The sequence below is a fragment of the Lontra canadensis genome, unplaced genomic scaffold (genome assembly GCF_010015895.1).
Source record: "Lontra canadensis isolate GAN:19392208 unplaced genomic scaffold, GSC_riverotter_1.0 scaffold116, whole genome shotgun sequence".
NCBI classification, from domain to species: Eukaryota; Metazoa; Chordata; class Mammalia; order Carnivora; family Mustelidae; genus Lontra; species Lontra canadensis.
The window spans coordinates 3324144-3349407 of NW_022631110.1; the positions used below are offsets into that span (position 1 = coordinate 3324144).

The 25264-nt window shown below is 46.6% G+C and overlaps 1 protein-coding gene across 1 annotated transcript in view; it reads right to left on the reverse strand.

The window, feature by feature from the left end:
- The window catches only part of MAP3K15 (mitogen-activated protein kinase kinase kinase 15), a 117650-nt gene that overhangs the window by 50790 nt on the left and 41596 nt on the right, over window positions 1-25264 (reverse strand). The window contains exons 5-7 of the mRNA XM_032840732.1: window positions 22257-22425; window positions 20201-20307; window positions 2957-3127 (exon numbers count right to left, since the gene is read on the reverse strand). Of these exons, the coding sequence (XP_032696623.1) occupies window positions 2957-3127; window positions 20201-20307; window positions 22257-22425 (447 nt within the window). The remainder of the gene's footprint in view (window positions 1-2956; window positions 3128-20200; window positions 20308-22256; window positions 22426-25264) is intronic.

A 25264-nucleotide genomic window follows, 5' to 3' on the forward strand; every position in this document is an offset into this window, starting at 1 on the left:
TTGTGAACTTCGGGGCATGACGTGACTATGCTCAGATGGACCAGAGAATGCTAAGAAAGTTGGTCCAACCCCAGCCAACAAAACTCCAATAAAATTGAACCCCACCCCATTACGTTTTGGGGATTTTCAATACCTTATTCCACGATATTTGATTTTTTCCCCACCTTCTTTTACAATCAAAAGTTATCTGGGGGAGAGGGGAGACCTCTCTCTGCCTCTCATCTATAAATCCAACAGGCCCAGCTTTGGGGCTGACAAGACTTGAACGTGGAGTCAGGACCGCAGTCTCGGGCCTGCCTCTTCCCAGCTCCCTAACTCCCGCAGCCACAAGTTACAGCTCACCACCGGAGCACCTGGGTCAGATGATCCCAAGGTCTCACCGGAGCTACACCCCAGAATCTGACGAAGCTTCATTTGCCTCCTAGACCCCACCACCTTCTCAAGTGGATGGAGAAAGGCTCCTGGGACTTTCCTGAAATAGCCACAGGCAGTCACCTCCTGACCTGGGGGCTTGGCCACGGTAGTGGGAACACAGCTTCCTACTTTGGCCCTACCCGACATGAATTCCCCTTCAACACCCCAAGCGACTCCTAGCACAACAGTGCATTAGGTACCGCTGGGAATTTACTAAGAATAAAATGGGGTCCCTGCCCTCCACAAGCCTATACTATGGAGGAGATAGTAAGATCCCCAAACACAACTATCAAAAAAAGAGAATTTCTACATGCTTTCTCTGCAGAGCACCTAGAATGGCGATCTAAGAGTTTGAATTTTTCTTTAATGGGGAATGGGGAGCCACAGCGGGTCTTTGAGCTTTAGAAGGAATAAGGAATGCTGGTTCGATCTCTGATGGCTAAGCTTTAGAGACACCCAGCAGAGAGCCTACTTGGGATATTGTGAGAACATTCCTGGCAGGAAAGTGGAAAGAAAAAAAAAAAAGGCACCAACCAGGGTTGCGGAGAGAAAGTGAGGGAAGACATGGAAAGGGGCTGGAACCAGGACCCAACCGCATCAGGAGGTGAGTGAATGTAAGTCAGCAAACATTCACAAAAGGTGTAAGCGGAGGAGGCTGAAGAGTGGTAGTAAGAAAACAAGGCCCTGGAAGCCACCCCATGTGGAACGGAGAAGGACGTTACCCTTGGGTACACTGCCCCTCAGAGAGCAGCACCACCCTCAGGTGGGACAAAGAGGTGGTGACGTGGGGCCAAAGCTCAGGGCGCAGGTTGGGTTGCAGATCGGTTCTAGGTGTGGGAGTGACAGGGATCACCAGCAAAGAGGGTGGATGGAGAGAAGAGGGGAGAGGACAGAGCTGGACAGAGCCAGAGGAGGAGAGGGAAAGGGAAGCAGAATGGAGAGCGGGACAGCCATGTCAAGAGCGCCTGTGACAGAAGCAGATGAGGTAAGCTACGGGCTCCACCTCCAACACGAGTCCCGCTTCTGGCATCTCCTCATGTTCGTCAGAACCGCCCTGGTTCAAGTTACCACCAATTCCCTGAACTACCACAGTCGTCTCCTAGCTGTTCCCTACTGCGGCCCTGGCCCTTGTGCTGGGTGGTTTAATAGCCACTACTCCTCCTCAACCCACTACACACGTGCCTTTGTCACTCTTCCCCTCCACGGCTTGAGTCCATCTCTCCACCCCCCTTGAATCGGGGCTAACCATGTGACTTGCTTGTGGTGTGACCAAGAGCACGTGGCACAACTGCCCTCCCGGGAGCTCTGGAGCCGAAGCCTCCGCCTTCACTCTCTGAGGATGCTGCCCACTGCCTGACAAAGCCCGTCGGCCAGGGTCAGAACCACAGAGAACAGAGGGGCACCTCCAAGCCCAGCACCAGCTGCCAAACGCGTGGGAGGCCATCTTGGACCTTCCAGCCCCGCTGAGCCTTCAGCTGACCTGTTTCAGGAGTGAGCCCAGCACATCAGGAGGGGTACCAGCCGAGGAGCAGCCTGGCCAATGCACAGCGTCATGAAAAATTATAAACCGCTCTTTGAAGCCATTCCTTTTGGACGTGTTTGTTATGCAGCAAATGATAGCTGATACACCCCGAAAATATATTCTATGCATAACAGTGAGAGTGCGCTGGTGAAAACGCATGTCAGATCTCGTCCCTGCTCTGCTCAGAGCGCTCTGATGTCACATCATCTCCCTCAGAGTTCAAGGGTCTTCTCCTCTCCCGTTTCGTGCCACTCTCCCCTCACTCATGCCCCACCATCCCTAAACATGCCTGGGAAGTTCCCCCTCTGGGTTTTGGCCCCTGCTGGCCCCTATTCCCGGAACACTTTCTCTACGGTTCTCTCTAAGGCTCACCTCACTGCCTTCACGTCTTTACTCACCTTCCCTGACCACCCTAGCGGAGACTGCCTCCAGCTCCTCTCAAGCCTCCTTCCCTCCCTGATGAGCTCACCCCCAGAGCCCTCATCAACAGATAACATCCGGTTCTTCTCTATTTCTTTGTCTGACTTCCCTTACCAGCCACGCAAGGTCCACAAGGGCCAGAATTTTTGTCTATGTCTGCTGTGTCCTTATCCCCACCACCTAGAAAAGTTGCCGGCATACAGTAACCCCTCAGTCAACATTTGTTGAAGGGAGGGAGGGAGGGTGGGATGGGGGAAGAAAGGGAGGGCGGGCAGGTGGGCTCACTGAGAAGATAATGCCTTGATGGTGGCAGAACAAAGTTCTGGCAGGAAGAGCTGGGAAGGAGCATGCTGAGCCTCCTTCTTGTACCTATAAATGAGTGAACTTATGGGAAGAAAGTCACCACTACAAAAACCTGTTTCTAATGGTTTCCTTTCAGAAAAAGGCATCTGGAAATTCCCAAACCACTTCTATGCCTTTTTTCCCCACTGCCTGCAGACGGACAGACAGGCATTCAAATGGACAAGACCTAGATCCTTGGCCTCTGCAATTCTGTCGCTTGCAGAGATGCTCGTGCTACTGACTAGGAGGAAGGTTTACCACTCAATGGCGTTGTCTCGGCTGGTGTCATCTTTGCAGTCTGAATCCAAGAAGATGTCCTTGTAGATCCTCCCACACAGGCAGAACATGTCAGGGGCCGGGTGGTCACAACTCTGCAGAATCTGGAGCACGACCTGCAGAGCCTTTTTGCGGTCGCCTGGACTGTTTCTCCTGAGAGATTTGTGCGGAAAGATCACACATGTCTGAATTAGGACCCGGGAGCATATGCGCTCGTTCTGTTAAGGGCTGGTAGAAGGATGCTGTGTTTTAGCAGGAAACAAAATCTAAGTCATTTTTTCATGTTCAAATATAGCAACTGCTTCAGACCCACACCATTAAATCTCACAATGTCACACACAGCCCCCACTTGGTCCCTTCTCTCAATGAGACCTAGACTGTGGATGGAAGCAAATGCAGACTGATGTGTCTGCAAGAGAAAAAAATAACGCGGCAGTCTCCCGTAGCTAGACAAACAGCAAGGATTTCAGAAGCCAAACCTGAATTGTGATGACGACACAATCTGACAAAAGATTCTTCTGGAAAAGCAGCAGGGCCTGCAAATCCAGAAAGCCAAGAGAAATTTATTTCTTGACCTGAGATGGCTTGCCATCTTCAAACAGGCCAAGACCCTAGCAGTCCCTGTCCTCTGGTCTCATGTTATGTCCAACAGAGAAGAAAATTTAGAAAATTGTTTCTATATTCATAAATCAGTCTTCTTGCTTATTAGATTATATGGTAAAAATGTTCATTTTCCACAGGGGTAGTGGATTCCTTAGACCATTGTTAAAATAATCTTTCCCACCAAATAACCTGAGTTTGTGGCTGTGAAATATGTCTTCCTGTGAAGGTTTGGAAGCAAATGCCTGACAGCTGTGCAGACTGAGGAAATCAACTACAGCTAATGATGTTCATTTTCTAATAGAAGAGAGTAAGTACTTGTAAAGAGTAGTAATTTCTATGTACTATTAATATGGAGTGATCTCTAGGATATATCATTAAGACAAGAAAGCTATGTATTGAATACTGTGTACAGAAAGCTACCTTTTTATTTAAGCAAAGGCGGCATAAGAATAGAGATATGTACCTGCTTTTATTTCCTCAAAATGAAAGGATAAACCAAAAGGAATAAAAATGACCACCAACAGGTGGAGGGAGGAAAAAAAATGAACAGACAGGAAAAGAAATTCACTTTTTGTAATTTGACTGAAACTATGGAAGTTTTTTTTCTTTTTTTTGGTAACACATAATGTATTATTTGCTTCAGGGGTATGGGTCTGTGATTCATCAGTCTTACACAATTCACAGCACTCGCCATAGCATATACCCTCCCCAATGTCCATCACCCATTGCCCCCCAAACCTCCCACCCACCCTCCCCTCCAGCAACCCTCTGTTTGTTTCCTGAGATTAAGAGTCTCTTATCGTTTGTCTCCCTCTCTGGTTTCATCTTGGAAACTATGGAAGTTTTTTTACACAAAAAAAATGAAATTTAAAAAATTTAAGTGTTTCCTAAAAACATCATCTGAATTTGTGGCTGTAGCAAAACAAAACAAATGAACCTCCACATGTGGCTGAAGGGTCACCCACAAAAGAGAAACTAATTCATGTGATTTTTTTAAAACAATTTGACCATCTTTTCTTAAGAGCATATAACCCAAGAAGAAAACACAAATGCAAAGAAATTTTAAATAGTTTCCAGTAATCCTATTGTTAGTGATAATAATGGTACTGGTATTTTGAAAATATCACCTATTTGTAGTAAAGAATATAACAAAATAATGATGTTAATGTCATTAAGAACCAGAGATACATAAAATCCAAGAAATTCAGTAAAAAGCCTATGGTCCTAAATTTGAATTGGAACATCAGCATGAATTCATCAAGTGGTTTTCCTAGCTCAGTTTACCTAAAAGGACCAAAACAAAGACCAACTCAGTAGCAATGAGAACCCCCAAGCCCTGACTAGGGTCTCTAAATACCATGTCTCGCTACACGGAGCCAGGACTCCATGGAGGAACAGTGGACTCCAGACAGGTCTAACATGATCCTGCAACATCTTAATACAAAGACATGAGGAAGCTACTAAGCTCGTATGAAAAAGACTGCGGAACCAACAAGAACCAGTTTTTGGCCAAAGAGGGAACAATGTGAGCGTTAGGAAGAACAATAACCATAAAGGATTGAAACGTTTCAACTATATTACAATGATGAAGCGGAAACCACTATACCAAAGAAGACTTAAGAGTCTTATCAACCAAATGCCATGTCAGACCTTGTCTGGATCATAACTCAAACCCATCGTAAACATCAAACTAAAGAGAGAGGTAACTGGGAAAATGTGAACACTCGTGCTGAGGAATTATTGTTCATCTTGAGGTAAAACACAATCATGACTACGTTTTGGAAAACTGTCCCTCAGACAATACTGAAATCTCTATGGATAAAATGGAATGTCGTGGCTTCATAATCCTTCTGGTGTTAGGGTAGGAGGGAGTGCATGGGGAGAGAAGGAAACAAAAATGGCTATGCAGGGGTAAGTACTGAAGTGGAGAAGGGATACATGGGGATTCCCTGTATTATTTCCTACATTTTAAAAAATTATGATACATAAGTCGCCATATGGTATATCATTAGTTTTTTTTTTTGATGTAGTGTTTGGTCCATGATTCATTGTTTGCATAGAACGCCCAGTGCTCTGTGCAATACTCTTGACTGTGTTTGAAATTTCTATAAAACAAAAAAGTCAAAATCCATCCTGACTCAACAATTCCACTTCTAGAATCTGTAATATAGAAAAACCCTTATGCATATCTTTTTATTCAAGAATTTTTGCACAAAGATGTTTATTATGGCTTTGCCCCTAACAGTGAAAAACTGGGAGATAACCCAAATGTCCAGTGACATACGAATGGTAAAATATAGTTTGTAACAACCAAACGATGGAGTATCATGCAACCCTTAGAAAGAGGCAAGCCTGTATGTGATTATATAGAAGAATTTCCATAAAGTTCATGGAAAAAACTGAACAAAATGAATAGCACAATTCCATTCTTCGCACTCAACACTAGTCACATATATGTTCGTGTGCACAAAGTCTGGAAGGATACACATTAGATTGTCCAAAAAAAAAATCATTGCTGGGATTTGTACGAGGTGTTCCTACGTATGTTTTACCGATAACTATTCTAATAAATGAATAAAGAGATTATTCTTTTTAGTTTCTCGGCAATTTTACAAAAGGCTCTTCTATGCTTTCTTTCTGGATGACCTGTACCTCAGAAAAACTACTGTATCGTTCGGGACAGCAGATTAGTACCTCCAACAGCTTTCCTTAACTGGGGATCTGCTAACGTATTTAGCTCCAGAGAAAATTATTTGATTATCTGAGTGACTGTTTTCTCCCTTCTCCCAAGTCTGGTACTCGGATAGCCCTATTCTCTAGATGCATCAGAGTTCATTCAATTGATACAATAGATGCCTTAAGGTCTTAGCGATTAATTCTCTGTGGAACCCAACCCAGGTTGAGAAGGGCTAATCTAGACACTTGGCATTCTTCTGGAAGGTTGCCGTAATTAAGCCTGTATTACAACTCTAACTTTTTCTATCGTCTACATTGGTCTTGTTCTCACATATTTGAGCTCGACGCTCTTTGTCCATACAATCCAATTTTACCGGCCTGCAAACCAGATCTCTAAATGAATAGCCCACCCATGATACCTTCTCATTTTTAAGAGCCAACAGATACCAACCCAATTCAAATTTACTGGAGCATTTAAATAATTTCTACAGTCTGCGGTAGGAAAACACAAAAGATTAAAACTTTAATGAGGTACAAAATTTCTGTATCTGTTATGAGTCAACTTTTGAGGCATGCAATTGAAGGATCCGAGAAGAATGTACTTAGCGCCTCCACATGCTTCATTACTGATCTGGGTTCGGATTTGTTTGGTTTCCTTTGGACCATTTACAGCAACATTTCCCTCGAATTTTTTTCATTAGCTTGAAACTTACCCTTGTAACTCAAAACAAAAGGTCTTCTTAGGATTAAAAAAAAAAAAGACAAACACCAAACATTAGCAAAAAATGAAAAGCAAAGTGGTTCTTGGCTTATAAGCCGCTTTAGGACAAGTGCTAAATAACTTATCCCTTTAGTGGTTAATCACCAGTTTTCAGATCTGTTTATCATTCTCAGATCCCGAAGTATACACGGATAGGTCTATAGATAAAAACTCCCATGTTTAATCAGTCCAGCAACACAGAAAGCCATTTCACACATTAAGAGACAGATATGACTTAAGATGGGAGATTGTAAGCTTGGCTTCATATTAGAATCACCTGGGAAACTTTAAAAACCTCCGCATTGATGTTGCACTTGAGACCAATTAAATCATTCTCTGGAGATGGGATCCAGCCATCAGCGTATCTTACCCTGGATATTCGGACTCAGTAGGCCTGGGTCACCGCTGAAAGCACTGACCGCTTCTCGGCCCTTGTCTTACCTGACCTACCAGTCACACTTGACAGCTGGGCACTCCTTCCTCCTTGGACCACATTCCTTTGGCTTGCAGGGCACCACGCAATCCTGATTTTCCTTCTACTTTAGTCTAATTTTCTGGCCCCTATTCATCTCCCAGGTTTTTAAAAAAAATTTTTTTAAGATTTTATTTATTTATTTGATAGAGAGTGATCACAAGTAGGCAGAGAAACAGGCGGGGGAGGGGGGGAAGCAGGCTCCCTGACGAGTAGAGAGCCCAATGCGGGACTTGATCCCAGAACCCTGAGATCATGACCTGAGCCGAAGGCAGAGGCTTAACCCACTGAGCCACCCAGGCACCCCTCATCTCCCAGTTTTTTAACAGTGGAGCAGGTGTCCTCAGCCAAGCCTTGGACCTTCATCTCTATCAGAAACTACACTAGATCCCTTCGCGATCCCATCTAGTGTCCCGCATTTTCAAACCACCCACATTCTGATGACTCCCAAATTCCTATCTCCAGCCCAGAGCTCTCCCGTGAACTCCAGGCTTCCACATCCAACTGTCTTCCTAGCATCTCACTTGCATGTCTAATATCGCAAACTTGATGTGTCCAAAACTCAACCGTTCATTGTTCCATCAAAGCTGTTCTTCTCCACCTTATTTAATGACACCCGGTCCACTCTTCCTGTTTTTCATGCCGAACACTTTGGAGTCATGCCTCATTTCATTAGCACTTTTTATTCAACCCAAAAATTGTGTTGGCTTTTATTTTCAGCCATATCCAAAAGTGGCCTGCTCCTCATGACCCCCACCATTCCTACCCTGGTCCCAGTAACAGTCATTTCCTGCTTCTACACTCACTCCCCCACAATCTGTTCTCAACACAGCGGTCGGAGTGATCTAGCTAAACACTAAGTCAGGCTGTGTCAATCCGCTACTCAAAACGCTCTATGCAAATCCTGTATCTGGCAAGGAGTTAATATCCAAAATAGATAAAGAATTCATACAACTCAATAGCAGAAGAAGTCTGATTCAAAAAATGGGCAGAGGAGCTGAAGAAACATTTTTCCAAAGAAGGCATAAAGAAGGCCGGTAGTAAAGAAGGCCAACAGACGCAGGGAAAGATGGTCAACATCATTCATCAGCGGGAAAACGCAATTCAAAAATCACAATGAAACATCAACTCTCGTTTGTTAGAAAGGCGAAGATAAAAAACAAAAAAAATATCAAAAACCAAGAGATGACAAGTGTCGGCGAGGATGCGGAGAAAAGGGAACCCTCATGCACTGTGGGTGGGAATGCAAACTGGTGCAGCTACTGTGGAAAATATGGAGATTTTCGAAAAAATTCGAGATAGAGCTACCATATAACCCAGGAATCCCACTTGTGGGTATTTATCTACAAGAAACGAAAACACTGATCAAAAAGGCACCTGCACTCCCACGTTTGCTGTAACATTATTCGTAACAGCCAAGACCTGCAAGCTGCCCAAGTGCCCATCAGTGGATGAATGGTAAACAGTGTGGCACACATACAGAACCGAGAATCAGTCCTAAACAGAAAGGACTCGTGCCATTTGCAACACCATGGATGGATCTTGAGGGCATTATGCTAAGTGAAGTAAGTCAGAGAAAGACAAACACTGTATGATCTCACTTACATGTGGAATCTAAAAAAGCAACCCAACCCAACCAAATCCAGCTCACACATACAGGGGACAGACTGGTGGCTGCCGGGGGTGGGGGGTGGAATGGGTCGAAAGGTATAAACTTTCATGTATAAAATACTCAAGTCTTGGGGATTTCGTACACGGCATGGTGACCACTGTATTATAGATTTGCAAGTTCCATTGGGTAATCTGGCCGGCTCAGTCGGTAGAGCATGTGACTCCTGATCTTAGGGTCTTGAGTTCAAGCCCCATGTTGGGTGCAGAGCCTACTTTTAAAAAAAAGTTCCCAAGAGAGATCTTAAAAGTTCTTATCATAGGAAAAATATTTCTAATTATGTGTGGGGATGGATGTTAAAGAGACTGACTGTTGTGATCATTACAGAAAACGTACGTATGTCACAGCATTATGCTATGCACCTGAACTAATGAAATGTTATATATCAGTCATAGCTCAAAAATAAACCTGACAAGACACCCTTGCAGGGCTCCCAAGTCAGAGCAAATACCTATCTTCTTTCAGTGGCCTGCAAGATTCTAGAAGATCTGGCTCCCACTTATTGCACTACCTACTCTCATCACCTACTCGGCTCCAGCTGCACAAGCCTCTCTGCCATTCCACGTTGTTCCCTGGAACCTTCTAGAATGTTCCTCCCCAATATATTTACATGGTATGCTTCCTCATCCATTTCTCTTTTTTCTTCATGTCACTCTCTCATAAAACCAGTCTTTCTCTGAGCACTCAGCTTATACATGTAATCTGCCCCACCAGCCTCCCTATCACCCTAACCTGTTTTAATAGTTTTACTTAGTTTCTATCATCTCTTCCCACTTAAGCACGTAAGCTCCAAGAGGGAGGGGTTTTTCTGTCTGGTCCGTTTACTGCTATGCCTCAGGGATTAGAGTGCAGTCTAGCACACAGTAGGAGCTCAACCAATGTCTGTTACATGGATGGCAAACTGAGCCGTACTGAACACAAAACCATCTTCATCCACTGATGGCTGACAGAGCATCCCCTACACGGCCCTGTATTCTCGAAATCCTGCAGCGGGACATAGTGAGGCCTACGTAAATGCACAGAAAGCTGCAAAGATATACAGCAAAGTGCTGAGAGAGAGAACTTCGGCAACACAGGTAGGATTAGAGAATAGATTTATAAGGGACAATTGCTTTCAGCATTTCCCCATCCCCCAGTTTTTCGCAAAAATATATAAACATATCTATTATTTATGCAGTAAGCTACCCAAACTAAAAAAAAACACAACACTGGCCTGGGAACTTTTACAGCTAGATTCTGGTTATTTTTCATAGCATTTACTATCCTTTCTGTGCCTCAGATCTTCACATGTAAATCATGTTTGACTTTGCTTACCTCACAAGGCGACTGTGGGCTACAGTGGACCAGAGCTTTCACATGTCACCTGTCACTAAGCATCCTGTCTGCTTTTCTGTCTTTCCTACATCATGCGTCTTTAAGAGAAAGTTCATAGGGTGGGAGAGAGTTCCAAAAAATCTTTCTCCAAATCAGGCTCTCAGAATTAACCAGTAAAACATCTCACTAGACCAGAGTCCTTTCTAGGACCAACGCTGTCTTAGGTGGCCCGTCAAAAACCTTTTAAGAGATGCCTGCTTCCAATCACAAGACTGAGAAAGTCCTTCGACTCCCACAGCAACAGTCCAAGCCTGGACAATCCCTAAACAGTGCCGAAGGGGAGGAAGAACTTCCTTGATTAACTCATTCCAAGAACAATGACGACGCTCTCAGAGGTGAGCCAAGAACCACGACAGCTTGCATGTTGGGGACCTGCTCTAGGTACTGCCAAATGGAAAAGTGAGTCTTGACAGAGAAGCTTCACAGGGACAAGGAGAAAATCCACAAAGTTTTGGTCAAAAGCATGGGCTGATGGGACAGAACGGCATCTGGATATGTCCCCAAGCAAAAACCTTTTGCTTCGTGTTAGAATTCTCTTGCAGCAAGCTTACTCCCTGTATTTTGCCAAGAAAGCCACAGTGCAGGAGAGGCTCAAAGTAGAAAGATACCACACGCACTATCAGAGCCCTCGGACATGGGTCTCTGCGAAAACGAATCCAAACATATGAGGAACAGCAGCCCCAAATCCTCCCTGCTCAAATATGGACAAGACCAGAAAGGTCGTGGAGAGACGAGAGGTGGGGGTTGGGCTAATCACGAGTTAATGGCTGAAAATGGAGTCCAGGACCAACCCAGCCATTCTGTAGGAGAAACACAAAAAATCAGTCATATATGCTAATTGCCAGACCTAAGAAAGGGCTCAGCTATATCCAGGACAATAAACAAAACAAGTTATCCTTCAGTCTCCTTGGTTCTTCTAGATAAAATGTCTAGAATACAGTAAAATTAGGAGATGTGCATAGAAGAAAATGTGGCTCATAATCAAGATAAAAAATAGAACTAGAACCAGAAATGACTGTTACTAAAACTGATAAGAACTTACAACTATTATAAATATATTGTTTATATACACATAAATACATATGGGTGAAGAATTAAGTTATTTTGTGAGAGAAATGGAAACTCTCAAAAAAACAAATCAGTAGAAACCCTAAAACTGAATTAAAAAAAAAAAAAGTGGCACTGAAAGGACCTAACATCAGATCTGAACACTCTGAGAGAAAAGATCAGTGACCTGGATGTGGGTCAGTCGCCATTATCCAAACTGGGGCCGGAAAAGGATGGGGGCAGGGCTGCCAGAAAAGTGCACAGGGGAACTCTGAGGGATAAAACCTTCTGTCTCTGATCTCGGTGGTAGTGGCACGGGCATACGTATTTGGCCAGAGCCATCAAACAGAGCACTTCAAATGGGTACATCTTAGTGTATGTCTGTTGTCCCTTAAACCTTGATAAAGGTGATTTTAAAAAGATGTAGAAACTGATCAGTGTTTCTGAAAGGTAAGTGTCCTGCTGGGCCAATCACTGCTCTCTGCCCTCAGATACGTTCCTCTGCCACCTGCTTCTCTCTGTGTCCCGGGGCAGCGAGCTCCTCCAGGCTGATTCTCAGGCTCCCAGACCTGACTGCCAGCTGCGGGCAGCCCGTGCAGGACCAGGGCGGACAAGCATCCGCAGGGCCAGGATGAAGCAGCGGGAGTACGTTCTCCTGGTTTTGGTGTGTTTCGTGTGGTGGCTGTAGCAATAGCCGCGTCTCTTCTGTAGACTTACCTGCCGAGAGGCTGGCTTGTAATGCTTCCAAGGGATCCCGGCTCCTCGATTCTGATCACATCACCTCTTTCCTGTGTCCCTCCAGCCAAAGGAGGGACGGCAGCTGCCTCCTGCCAACGTGAATTCTGAGGGGCCGTGGTTCCCTGTTTGGCTACTCCGCTCTGCCAACAACCGTGTAATCAATTCCATATAGTCAATTTCCTCGGTTTTAAATACTGAGAGACGTTTCTGTTTCCTGATTAGGTCATGACAGAAACACACCTGCCCCAAGGAAGCAGGTGCCTTACTCTGGCCAGATGCCTCATATTTACATAAGGTGAAAGGAACAGTTAGAGATAACCTGGGTTCGAGTGTGGACAATGCCCAGAGCCGAAGAGACACATGAAGGAAGCAGAAAGGTTGTTGTCCGACTCTACAAACAGGACCTAGACATGTAGCAGGGTAGAACCACTATTAAATCATCCCATCCATGCCCCCATCATCACAACTTTTTCTAGTCTCCTGGGACCACCAAGCAACAGCTTTAAAGGCCGGGCTTTACAGGGAAGAAGGGAAGGGGCAGGCCCCGATGGGGAGCTGGGCACTTCTGAGGCTGGCTTTTCACAAAAGCAACAGGAGGTGAGGAGTAGTCCCGTCTTCACTCTTGGTCCTGACGACACACTCTCAGGGATCCCACGTGGAGGGATCCGTTTCCACTCTACGCCTTATTTGCAAGTTGCAGTAGAGACTAGGATGTGTTCACTAAAACCCATTTATTTTTTTTTCCTGGGCCCTCAGCCAGAACACATTTCCCAACTTCCCTTGCAGCTGGGTTGGGCCATGAGACTGAACTTTGGCCAATGAAACACGCTATCGAGTAACGAACCTTACTTCCTGACTAGGCTCAGACAAACCTCCCTGGTCGAGCCAGAAAGTGGAAACAACCCACAAGGCCATCGGCTGACAAATGAATAAATAAAAGGGGTTCCAGCAGTACGATCGAATACTATTCAGCCACAGAAATTTAGTACTGACACATGCTACAACATGAGCAAACCCCGAAAACAGGATGCTAAGCGAAAGAAGCCAGCCAGAAAAGCTCTCTTATCATAGTACTCCATTCATACAAAGTGTCCAGAATAGGCAAATCCAGAGACAAAAAGCAGATGAGTGGTGTCCTAGGCCAGTCTGTGAGGCTGGGGGTAGGGAGTGACTGCTAACGGATCGCCAAGTAAAACTGTGGCTGTTGAGGGCTGGGGAGGGGAGTTGAGGGCTAATGGGGGACCAGTGGCTTGTAATGAGTTCAGGGTTTTGGGGGCAGGAATGATGAAAACATTCTAAAATTGGTTGTGGTGGTTACCCAACTCTGAATATACTAAGACCACTGGCTTGTACTCTTTAAATGGGTGAATTGTATGGTGGGCGAATTAGGTCTCAGGAAAGCTGTTCCCACACCCACACCCTCCCTGGCAATTCGGCATGGTCTCGCTTTTCTCATCAGCCGGCTTTAAGGAGAGCTAGGGACTGAAGGGAGGGCGGAGTGTCAAGATGGGAAGAGAGTGGACTGTCAATCACCTGGAGAAGAGACTGCCCGAGCACGATACGCCCACAGGACTGGATGTACGTTACGCTGCAATGACGCGTAAGTGAGTATAAACCTTCATCGTGTTAAGGCACTGAAATTGTCACACTACTTGTGAGAGCAGTTACCCTACCCTAACACACAGTCACCAAGAAGGCACAGGTTTCCTTGGTGATGCAGACCAATTCCCCTCTGAGTTCGTGTCTTATCCCACTTTGACTGACACCTGGGATCCCACGCTAGGAAAATGCCCCTCGCTGTTGACCCTGACCTAGCCTCTGCAGCCCTTCACTTTTCTGGATTGCCAGCTTTGGGCCAAGCCCTACTGTGATGGTGGTATTACCAGTAATTCTGCTTTTATACTTTTCTGTAGACACTGCCTATGTAGGACTTAGATATTCTTGTTTTCGCACGTATAAAGAAAAATTCAATAGATCTGCCTTCTACTACACCAATCCCTTCACTCTAAGGACCCAGGTATCACCATACAGATCTCCTCCCACTGTGGACCATGGCAGATCACAGAGTCATTCATTCATTCATTCATACACCCATTCAATGAATACCTACTGAGCACCAACTCTGTGGGGGGGGGGGCCACAACGGCCGTAGGCACAGGTAGACCATGGCTCCTGCCCCGAGCCCCAGATTTAGTCTGGTGGGAGGGATGATAAATATTCGAATGGAACCAGAAATATGAGTGCTACGAGGGAAAAGAGCAGGTGCTATGAGAATGTGTAACAGCAAGGACACTGCTTGTAGGTAATGGTACTTTCTGCAACCCAACCTCTAAGGAAAGAGACATTGAGCTAGACCCTAAAAGGAGCATCGGATTTGGTCTGGCAAGCAACAAACACTCCAGACAGAGGCAACACCCACGAGGAGAACAACCTGCCCCTCTTATGAACTGAAGGCGGGGGAGGGTGACCACAGGGCAGTGAACCAGGCAGAGGACAGGAGGCAAGGCAGGACCCAGGTCATGTGCGACCATTTCCATAACTTTACGCAAAGTTTCCCAGTCAACAGACTTCTCCTTGGAAGAACTCAGAAGTGATTCAGGACACCTCACATTTTACTCCAAATGGCCTTCTAGATTCCAGCTCTTCTTAAGAAGCCTTCCTCAGACACCATCGCTGAAGGTGATCTAACCCTGAGGGTTGGGATTCTCCGTCAGGAAACAGAAGGACACCTCTCATTCATTCAGCTTCTTCCATGTGCCCGGCACGGTACTAAGTTTTGTACTTAAGATATTCTTACTTCTTTTTTTTTTTTAAGATTTTATTTATTTGACAGAGAGAGAGAGATCACAAGTAGAGAGAGAGAGAGAGAGAGAGAGAGGAGGAGGAGGAGGAGGCAGGCTCCCTGCCTAGCAGAGAGCCTGATGTGGGACTTGATCCCAGAACCCTGAGATCAGGACCTGAGCTGAAGGCAGCGGCTTAACCCACTGAGCCACCCAGGCAACCCAACTCTTAATTAATTCTTAAAACCATCTCATTCCACATATGAGTGAAATCATATGGTATTTGTCTTTCTCTGACTGACTTATTTTGCTTGGCATTACTCTCTCTTCTCTAGTTCCATCCATGTCACTGCAAATGGCAAGATTTCTTTTTGATGGCTGAGTAATAGTCCATTACACACACACACAAACTCACACACACACACACACACACACACACACACACACACACCCCTCACCTTTTTTATCCATTCATCTATTGATGGACATGGAGGCTGCTTTTATAATTTGGCATGTGAGCTACGGAAAAAAAGAAAGAGAGAGAGGCAAGCCAAGAAAGAGACTCATAACTCTAGAGACCACACTGCCGGTTATTGGGGTGGGAGGTGGATGGGTGAGACAGGTGATGGGGATGAAGGAGTGCGCTTGTCGTGATGAACACTGGGTGATGGATGGAAGCCTGGGATCATTGTCTTGTACACTGGAAACCCATACAACATTGTATGTTAGCTATACTGGAATTGCAATTATAAAAACCCATCTCATTAATTACCATTATCCTCATTTCTTCCATGGCAATGCAGTCCACAGTTTTATGGGTTTTGAACAGCAGAGTGGGGTTTTTTTTAATAATTTTTCTTTATAAACATATAATGTATTATTAGCCCCAGGGGTACAGGTCTGTGAATTGCCAGGTTTACACACTTCACAGCACTCACCATAGCACATACCCTCCCCAATGTCCATAACCCCACCACCCTTTTCCTACCCCCCTTCCCCCAGCAACCTTTAGTTTGTTTTGTGACATTAAAAGTCTCTTTGTGACATTAAAAGTTTTGTGACATTAGAAGGGTTTGGGGGCACCTGGGTGGCTCAGTCATTAAGGGTCTGCCTTCAGCTCAGGTCATGATCCCAGGGTCCTGGATTCGAGCCCCACATAGGACCCCCTGCTCGGCGGGAAGCCTGCTTCTCCCTCTCCCACTGCCCCTCTTTGTGTTCCCTCTCTCACTGTGTCCCTGTCAAATAAATATATGAAATCCTTAAAAAATTTTAAAAATAAAATAAAATGAAGGGTTTGGACCAGTTGACTACTTTTCAGTGCACAGGATTTGTGCTTCTCTTCACGGCCAGGAAAATGATCACACAAATGTGTGTTCCCCTTTTGCCATATGATTTTAGTGACCCGGAGGCTGATGCACTATACAAGTGGGGAAAGGTCATCATTTTGCTACTTCTGACTAACACCCAATAAAGAATGGTCATAGAAATGCACGACTTAGGATGGCGAGATCGAACCATGAACAGAAACTGAAGAGACCAAGAAAAGGACGCTGGCGGCTATGGCAGGGACAAGGAGCCCACACGGCCCTCCTGAGGATGTGTGTCCCTCTACCCAGGCAAGGATGTGGCTGGACAGTCCCAGGGGCTAAGGGTGAGCTGACTGCTGGAGGTTCTGGAACAAGACTGCAGCCTCCCTGGCACCAGTTGGATTCTCTAACACTCATCGGTCACCCCTGCACGCATTTCTAGGCACCACAGGGGACTTTCCTCTATCACTCCCCTTATTTATAGAGTGACACATCAGATATTCCAACCAGCATATCATGTGTTCAGCCTGCCCCCCACATACTGAGGAACTCAAGAAGGAGTTGTGTTTTGCTGGAGTTGGCAGTCTTGCCCCGAAAACGCAGGGAGTAGAATACGAGAACATTCCTACTTTGTGCAGGCGAGTCGTGTTCCTAACCTTCTGCTGCGATTCAAGTACTCTTCTTCCAGACTAGCTTTCTGCCTGCTGCCTGGATCCCCGGTCAGGTTCTTCTGGCTGTGTACCTAATCAAGTCCTGGCTGTGAAAACAACAGCAAATCGAGGAAAGTACTCCTACAGGATTCCACGCCACCAAGTAGCAAGCAGTTACATGGCTCAAAGCAGACTTGAAGCAGCTTTGAACACACTTCTGAATGCTCGAGCCAGCTTTCATAGTCATGGACAGCCCTTGCCATCTGAGGCTCAAACGGCATTCATGACTGCCAAGCTTTAATAACTAATTCACGGCCACAATTTGCTCCCCTTTCTAAGCGGTAAAGGTCAACTGCAACGCGGGAAAATCATCTGTCCATCGCTATATTCCCCTTTATAGACAGAAGGTGATGCCATGAAGTTTCTCAAAACCGTACACAGTGCTGAAGTCGACTGTGAATATGGTGACACCTTGCCTGGCCTGTAAGACAGGGTCGCTGTCTCCTCGGGGCCCAGGAGGAAGACAGCCTCCATCCGAGAGCAACGTGCTTCCGGCGCAGGCATCCCAGCTACTCCGCTTCCAAACTGGAAAGACGCTGGTCTTGGGATCACTTCATCCTGCCACACCCATTTCCCTTAGATACTGGTTTTCCATTTCACAAATTGGTTTTCTCTTTTATTACATCGAGTGGATGGCAATCAGACTGTTCCGTTTGACAACAGTTACCTCTACCCCGTTTGGGTCAAGACACGGTGGCGATTCACTTCAATGGCCCTCATCGTTTTTATTTAACAAACCATTTTTTTAAATAGCACTTATGGTATGCCAGGCATTCTTCCAGGAATGTCACCAGTGGTAACTCATTTAATCCTTATAAATCGAAATGAATAAAAATCCTGTCACTGTTCGCCGGGATCCGCCAGAGCAGGACACCGGCTATGTACCCAACAGAAACGTGCCGTGTAGGTACACAAGTCACGCGCAGGCCTATCCGCAGCAGCACTGTTCTTCAGCACCCCAGACTGAGAAAAAGCCCCAAGGAGGGCTCAGTTGTGGCCGATCTGTACAATGGACTATCCTGTAGCAACGGGAATCACCGAGCTGCTGACACAGCCAACAACACGCATGTGACACCGAGTGAAGGAAACAGACGCAACAGAGTACGCTGTGATTCCACTTGTATAAAGTTCCAGGACAGAAAAATTCATCTATGCGGACAGCTGTTACAACAGCAGCTGCCTACGAAGGGGTGGGGATCGCCTGCAGAGGAGCACAAAGGAGCTCTCTGAGGGCGTAGACATGTTTTATATCGAGATGGGGTGATGTTTACACTGTGCGTCCATTTATCAAAAGGCATCGAATCGTGTACTTAAGAGCTATGCATCTCACCGTGCATACATCTTGCTTCGCTATCAAAGAGAGACGTGACGTCATGAGCACGAGGAGACTCCCGAAGCCATGGGAGCCTGAACACACGCGCTGTCCTGCCGATGCTGCCTGTGGCAAGCCCACAACGTGTAGCCCGATCCAGCTGCTGAAGCCAAGCCAAGCCAAGACTCTTGAGATACCAGATGCAACAGTCCTCTCGCTCGGGTCACCTCCTGTGCTCACTTTATTCACTCCCTGTGGAAGACGTCGACCAGGGAAGGGAGATGGCAGGGCTAGAACATTTACACACCAGGGATTTTGTGAGGTTCAACCTGGCCAACTTCTAGTTATCATCCTCCAAATCCACAGTAGCTGAGTTTGAAGGTGCACATGGCTGACCAGGTAGAGACTACATTTCCCAACTGCCCTTCTGGCTATGTGGGGTCATGTGACTATGCTCTCACCAATGGAATGGGAGCAGAAGTGCCCCCCCCCACCCCGCCCCGTGCTAATTCTATATGCTTTCAAGGAAATTGTCCTGAGCTCTCAGTCTTTTCTCCCTTTGCACGGGCTGGAATACAGACCAGCAGTGATCTAGCTTCAACCAGAAGAGGATAACATTTTTGCAAATTCAAGAGCTACAAAATGGTCAGACACCAGGTCCCCGAACAACTCCCGGAGCAGGGCTAAGCCACTCATCTGGCCCACTCACTGCTACACTGCTGGGGGGAGAGCAATTTCCGTCTTACTCAAACCACTGCACTCGGGGTCCCTTTGTTACAGCATCTTAACTAATACCAACCCCCGACCCCTCGGCACACAACCTCTTGAGGCTCCTGGTCTCCAGGCTGGAATTTTCATGTCTCACCAACTCTATCTAGCCCAGTATTTTGTCTTCCAAAGTTCATATTATACTAGTAAATGAAGAAAGCACCCTCTTTTATCCTACAACAGTCATCTAGTTGCTTAAACTTGCCCTGTACAGTCCACAAGATAATATCAACCCCTTATTCGGGCATAAGAGATCCTTTCAAGGGCGCCTGGGTGGCTCAGTGGGTTAAGCCGCTGCCTTCGGCTCAGGTCATGATCTCAGGGTCCTGGGATCGAGTCCCGCATCGGGCTCCCTGCTCAGCAGGGAGTCTGCTTCCCTCTCTCTCTCTGCCTGCTTCTCTGTCTACTTGTGATCTCTCTCTGTCAAATAAATAAATAAAATCTTTAAAAAAAAAAAAAAAAGAGATCCTTTCAAGACACAGCCGCAGCCTCCGCACTTAGCCTCAGGGCACGTGTGTGCTTCCCCGGCAAACTGTACTCTAGTGGCCCCAGACGTTCCCAGGAGGCCCACTGCACACAAAGAACACTAGGCTCCCATTTCTGCTCTGGCCAAGGAGAACGGCCTCTTCGCCAGCCACATCCCACACTCTCTTCTGCATGTGAGGTAATTCTTACCACGAATTCCAAACCCAACCCCCAGGGAAGATGCTTTAAAAGCCCCAGGTGGAAAGACTTCCTCCCTCTGCTAGGCTTCCACAGCATTTGGGGCAAACCCTCATCAAAGCATTTATTCCTCCGACCTCTAAGGCTTTAGTTACACGTCCGACCTCACGGCTGGGGTATATGTTCCAAACACAAAATCCCTGAACCCCAAGATCAGATGCCTTGCCCTTTTTCATAACCTTGGCCTTTTAGCACCTGGTCTGGCTCAGACTCCGTGAGGGTAGAATGAAAGAAGAACTGGACAGGCAGCATGTTTCAAAATTCTATACGTCCACTCTCACTCTTACCTGTTCAGTGCAAATGCATAGTGGAATTTAATATTATGCTGGTCGGCCAAGTCACACGTGGGCAGCATTTCCAAGGTCTCCACCAGCTTCACCATGGCGTCATAGTCCTGTTGGCAAGAGGTCCCAAGGTGAGAAAATCAGGAGAAACACAGCTCTTCGCAGATTCTTCTGGACAGTTATCAACCTAAGACTGCCTCAGCATTTAAATACAAACCTTTCCATACAGAGAGAGCTTTTAGTGAAGTTATTTATAGCCTGTAACACAATAGGAATAAGATTAAAAAACAAAAAACAAAAAACAAAAAACAACCCAAAATGAACGAGAGAGAAGGCAAACCAAGAATCCCTGCTATCAGAGGCCACAAAAGGATCAAGGGGATGAAGCAAGCGAGTCCGGCAGCCCAGAAAAAGATCACACGCTGTGAGCGCCAGAGAATTAACAGCACGAGCAGGGCTGTGGGTTAAGATAAGTGCGAGATAAACACACAGAAAATCTTACAGTCACTGAGCACAGGAAGAGAGCAAACACACCAGGTCCTTCCCATTTGGCCACAAATAACTGAATTCATCTAAACCAGGATTTCTCCACGTTGGCACTACTGACCTTTTGGGGATGGATTCTTCTCACTTGTGGGGGCTGGCCTGGGCATTCTGGGAGGTTAAGCAGCACCTCCCCCTTGCCCCTGAGCCGTGAAAACCAACAAGGTCTCCAGACACAGCCACAAGTCCTCTGGTTGAGAACCAGAGCTCTACACTGCATAATTAGCCAGGAAAACATTGCTACTGTGTTTGTCTCAGCTCGGTCCCCTCTGAGCTTTGCCATCTGCTACCCTTTCAGCCAGGCTTCCAGTCACGGTGACTGGCCACCTGACTGCCAGCCAGCCACAGTTCGGTGAGAAGGGCTGCCCACTGAGATCCCGCACGCCTGTCCTGAGCTCAAGGAAAGGCGACAGTGTATTCCAAGAAGCTTCTGGCTTACCTCTGGGCCTGAGAGTCCTACCAATGGAAGGTTATAAAAACAAGAGAGGCGTGAAGGCCAGGACAGAAGGAAGCCAGAAGCTCCGGGGAAGAAAGACTTCAAAAAAAGGTCATTTGCATTCTCTTGTCACCCAGTTGTTCGTTGTCAAAATCCCTAATAGCATCTGCTATTAAAGTCAATTAGATGTACCTGTTTATCAGCAGGGCTCGCAGACCCCAGCAGTTGACTCTTCTTTGTTCAGGTCATAACTGGGTGCCTCCCTCAATTTGATTTAAAGACCTGTTGTCAACAACCTCCAATACAGCTTTGTAGAATTCTGCACGGAAGGCACAGTGTCCTGCGTCCCTCTGCCCCCCATCAAGGCATCCCTATAAATGGCTTGACAGCCTTTAACTTGGAGGGAGGAAGCACTCCGTTTCCTTCATGGTACCGCATCCCATAGACTCGGTCTCCAGCACTCCTCGTGAGGCCCCAATGCTTGTTTTAGAGTGAACTTCTGCACGCCCTGGGTCCTAGATGCGCCTCTGCTACTCCTCCTCTCCCTGTCACTGATGGCCGGTGATCCCCAAAGAAGAAAATGACAAAGGCGTAAAGAAAGTAGCACAGAAGAGGGGCAAAGAGCAAGGACAACATTGCCTCAGTTGAATCCTGACTTTGTTAACTGCTGTGTGACCTTGGACAACTTACTTAACTTCTCTGTGCCTCATTTGTAAAACGGGGATAATCAGAGCATTCATCCCATAAGCTCGGGGAGAGGATGAAATGAATGAGGATTTGCCAAGAGCTTGAAACAATGTCTCACCTCAAGTGCATCTAAATTGTTAGATTCTAAGCTCCTGTTATCGAGCCATACGGTGAATGAGGTTTGGCCAGAGTGGCTGTCTGATGTGACAAAACCTCCAATGTTACCAGCACAGCAGATGCGCTAGGGGACCTATGACCCGGCCACATACCTCTTTTGTCTATAAACAAGGTAGCTAACCCCCGCCTGGTAGAAGAGTGCTCCCCGTGAGGACTGAATTCCTCTGGCCAAGGGAGTGCTCCACACGGCCCAGCCTCCGGGAAGGGGGCTCGTACCTGGATGTCGCGGTAGGACAGCAGCAAATTCACGATGATGTCCGCGGTCAGAACCTCGGTGTTGTCCAAGCGAAGTCTGATCCGAGTCAGCTCCTTTGCCAGTTCGTCACCCTGGTATTTCTCCCGGGCTCTCCGGATGTCGTTTAATAAGGTTTCTTTGTAGTAAGCGCTGGAGAGGGAAGTAGGACAACTTCTGGGCCCATCTACCTGCATCTGGGACTCTGTTTCCCTCGGTAGCTCAAAGCACCTTGGTCCTTATAACCACAACAGACCTGGACACAGGGGGGCCTCTCCCAGGCCCGAGCCTCCCTGCACCAGCAGAGACAGGAGACAGGTCCTACCTGCTAGTCACCGTCTGTGGCAACCAACCACTCCACATCAACAAATGCAGCTCGTTAGGACCTTAGAAGTACTTTCCAAGCTGACCGCTGTCAGTCTATCAGGGATCCCCACCTAGAAATCACAAAGCTTTTCCCACTCAGCCAAGAGCCAGAAGCTGGGCGTGTCCTCGGGCAAACCCCAGAGGCTGTGCCTGGAAGCCTTTGCACAAACTCCGCCTTTCACTCCCACTCCTCCGCTCGTTTTCGACTGCCAGAAGGCTTTTCTAACATAAAACACAACTTCCTTCCCAGGAGCATCTAGATGATGATAATAGCAGCGATACATAAAAACATCTAAAGCGGCTCAAACCCACGACAATCGCTCACCGGAGCCTCTCAGAGAACCAATGCTAGTATCTGGTACTTGGTTTAAAACCTTCACAAATGATCCAACTTGGTGTACAGAGGCCAACTTACAATGACCAAGAATGGATTTAAATATGCGGCCCACTCTCCAAGTAATGTTTTAATGGAGACCGGACACTGCCAAGCAGGAATCTACCATCAACCAGTTAAGTGGCTAAGAGGACTTCGCTGTAGAGAGAAAAACTAAGTTGTTCATGAGAAAAAGGGGGCAGGCTCGTCATGATCTCAGGGTCGTGGGACGGAGCCCCGCATCGCATCAGGCTCTGTGCTCAGTGGACAGTCTGCTTAAGACTCTCTCTCTCTCTCCCTCTCCCTCTGCCCCTCCCACCCACCCTCTCTCTAAAAGAAATAAACCTGAAAAAAAAAGAGCAGGCTCAATTTAACAGTCTTCAGAAAAAGACAAATACTTAAGAATGTTACTTACTTTTAATAGTTTTAAAACGACGCCAAGTAAATGTGAATGCTCAAAATAGGACCCCAATTAACATTTAAAGAAGGAAGTCGTGCCCCACAGAAAGAACTCTGACATCAAATGATCAGTGCGTTACTTTTTTTTTTTTTTACTTTGTGTGTCTACTGCTTATCAACCCAATGAGCAAATAGGCGGATTCTGCCAGTGTTTAAAATTCTCTCAGTCTTAGGAGTCATTAAGTTGGGTGACAGCCACTGTCGTTTGGTGGATGATAAAGTCATCAAAGATATTAAAGCATTATTAATTTAGCCTGACAAGTGAAAAGGTAGACTTTAGTCTTGTTTTCAAAGCTAATTCTGAAAACTAGTTTTAATGAGCTGAGAAACCTCACAAGAGCTAGAACTTGTAAGTAAATAAACAAAACACTGACTTGGGGATATCATCTATGTACCACACATGCAGCCGTTTCTGCCCGTGGTAATGAGGGAGGATGTTGCTAACTGATGTGAACTTGGAAATGGCTTCAAAGGCCTCTTCAGCACAAGGTTACAGGCGGCCTTCACCCATCTAGGAGAGCTGACACCTGAGCGAAAAACTTATCTGGCATCCCTCTTCCAGATGTTTTAAACCAGAAGCCCTGTGTTACCCTCTCACTAAGCATTCAAGGGTCGGAAGTGACCAACAGATATTTCAAGTCCTTTGAAATCACATGTCAAAACAGGTGTTTTCCTGCTGACAACAAACACACATTTCATGAAAAACGAACGTGAGCCCACTTCTTACAAGGCCTTGCTCGGATGGCAGACTCGAGCCAGCCCATTTCCTCATCAGACCTGAAAAGCTAAGAGCTTTCTCCCCAAATGTCACTAAAATGCTCCTTGTGCGGCAAGGTGGGACTGCGTCAGACTCTGCACGAACGCGCCACCGCAGGTCCCCCGTCTGCTGTCCGCACTAGCACTGGGTCACAAAGACCTGGGTTTCTCGTCTCGTTTCCCCATAAAGGGGCGTAGAAGAGACTCTGTGTCCAAGCAAGAGATGACAGGATAGTAAAGGAACAGGCTGTTAGGAAGCGTGTACCTCAGACCAACGCGACAGTGACATGTCACAGCGGGGGAAGCCACCATCTGAGCCACAGTGGGATGTGGGGGCCTTTCCATTTAAAGCCAGTCCATCCAGGGCTCTGGATTCTCAGGTCTTGGAAGGACAGATCCTTCTTGTGACATCACTTAAATGAAATCCTTAAACCTGGCTGCGAGATCGATGACTGGATCCTTTTTGGTGTAGTGGATAACCTCGGGCCTCCAACTCTGAGAACCCAGAACACCTTCGAGTCCAGCCTCTCGAGCACAGAGGCTCAGACAGGTGAGCGGATGGCCAGGAGGCTGCCAAGTGCGGCATCGTCTGACGTAGGACTCAGACCCAGACCTGCCCACCTCTGAATGAGTGTTCCCCACCTTCTCCACAAAGGACAAAATCTGCAAAGAACACATCCCAAGATGTCCTGAGGTCAGGACGTCCTGTGGCTTTACTCAACGCGAGACCCTCACGATCCGAGTGACCTTGCTGAGCCATTTTAACCACCGCCAACAGCTGCATGGGGTTGGGGACGGGGGAGAGAAAATCCTGTTTGGAAAGGATCTTAAAACACGGAATCTCAGGGTTGAAAGAGCATAAAAACAGTGACTTCACGTCCTTATTTTCTAGATGAGAAAACGGCTACACAGAATTCTTTATGAAGGTCGCACAGGGAGCTGGGTGGGGCCAGACTCGGGCTCAGCCCTCACCTGCTAAAACTCCACTTCTATTCTATTTAAGGCCCAACCTAGCGAGGTAGCAAGGAACAACAGCAG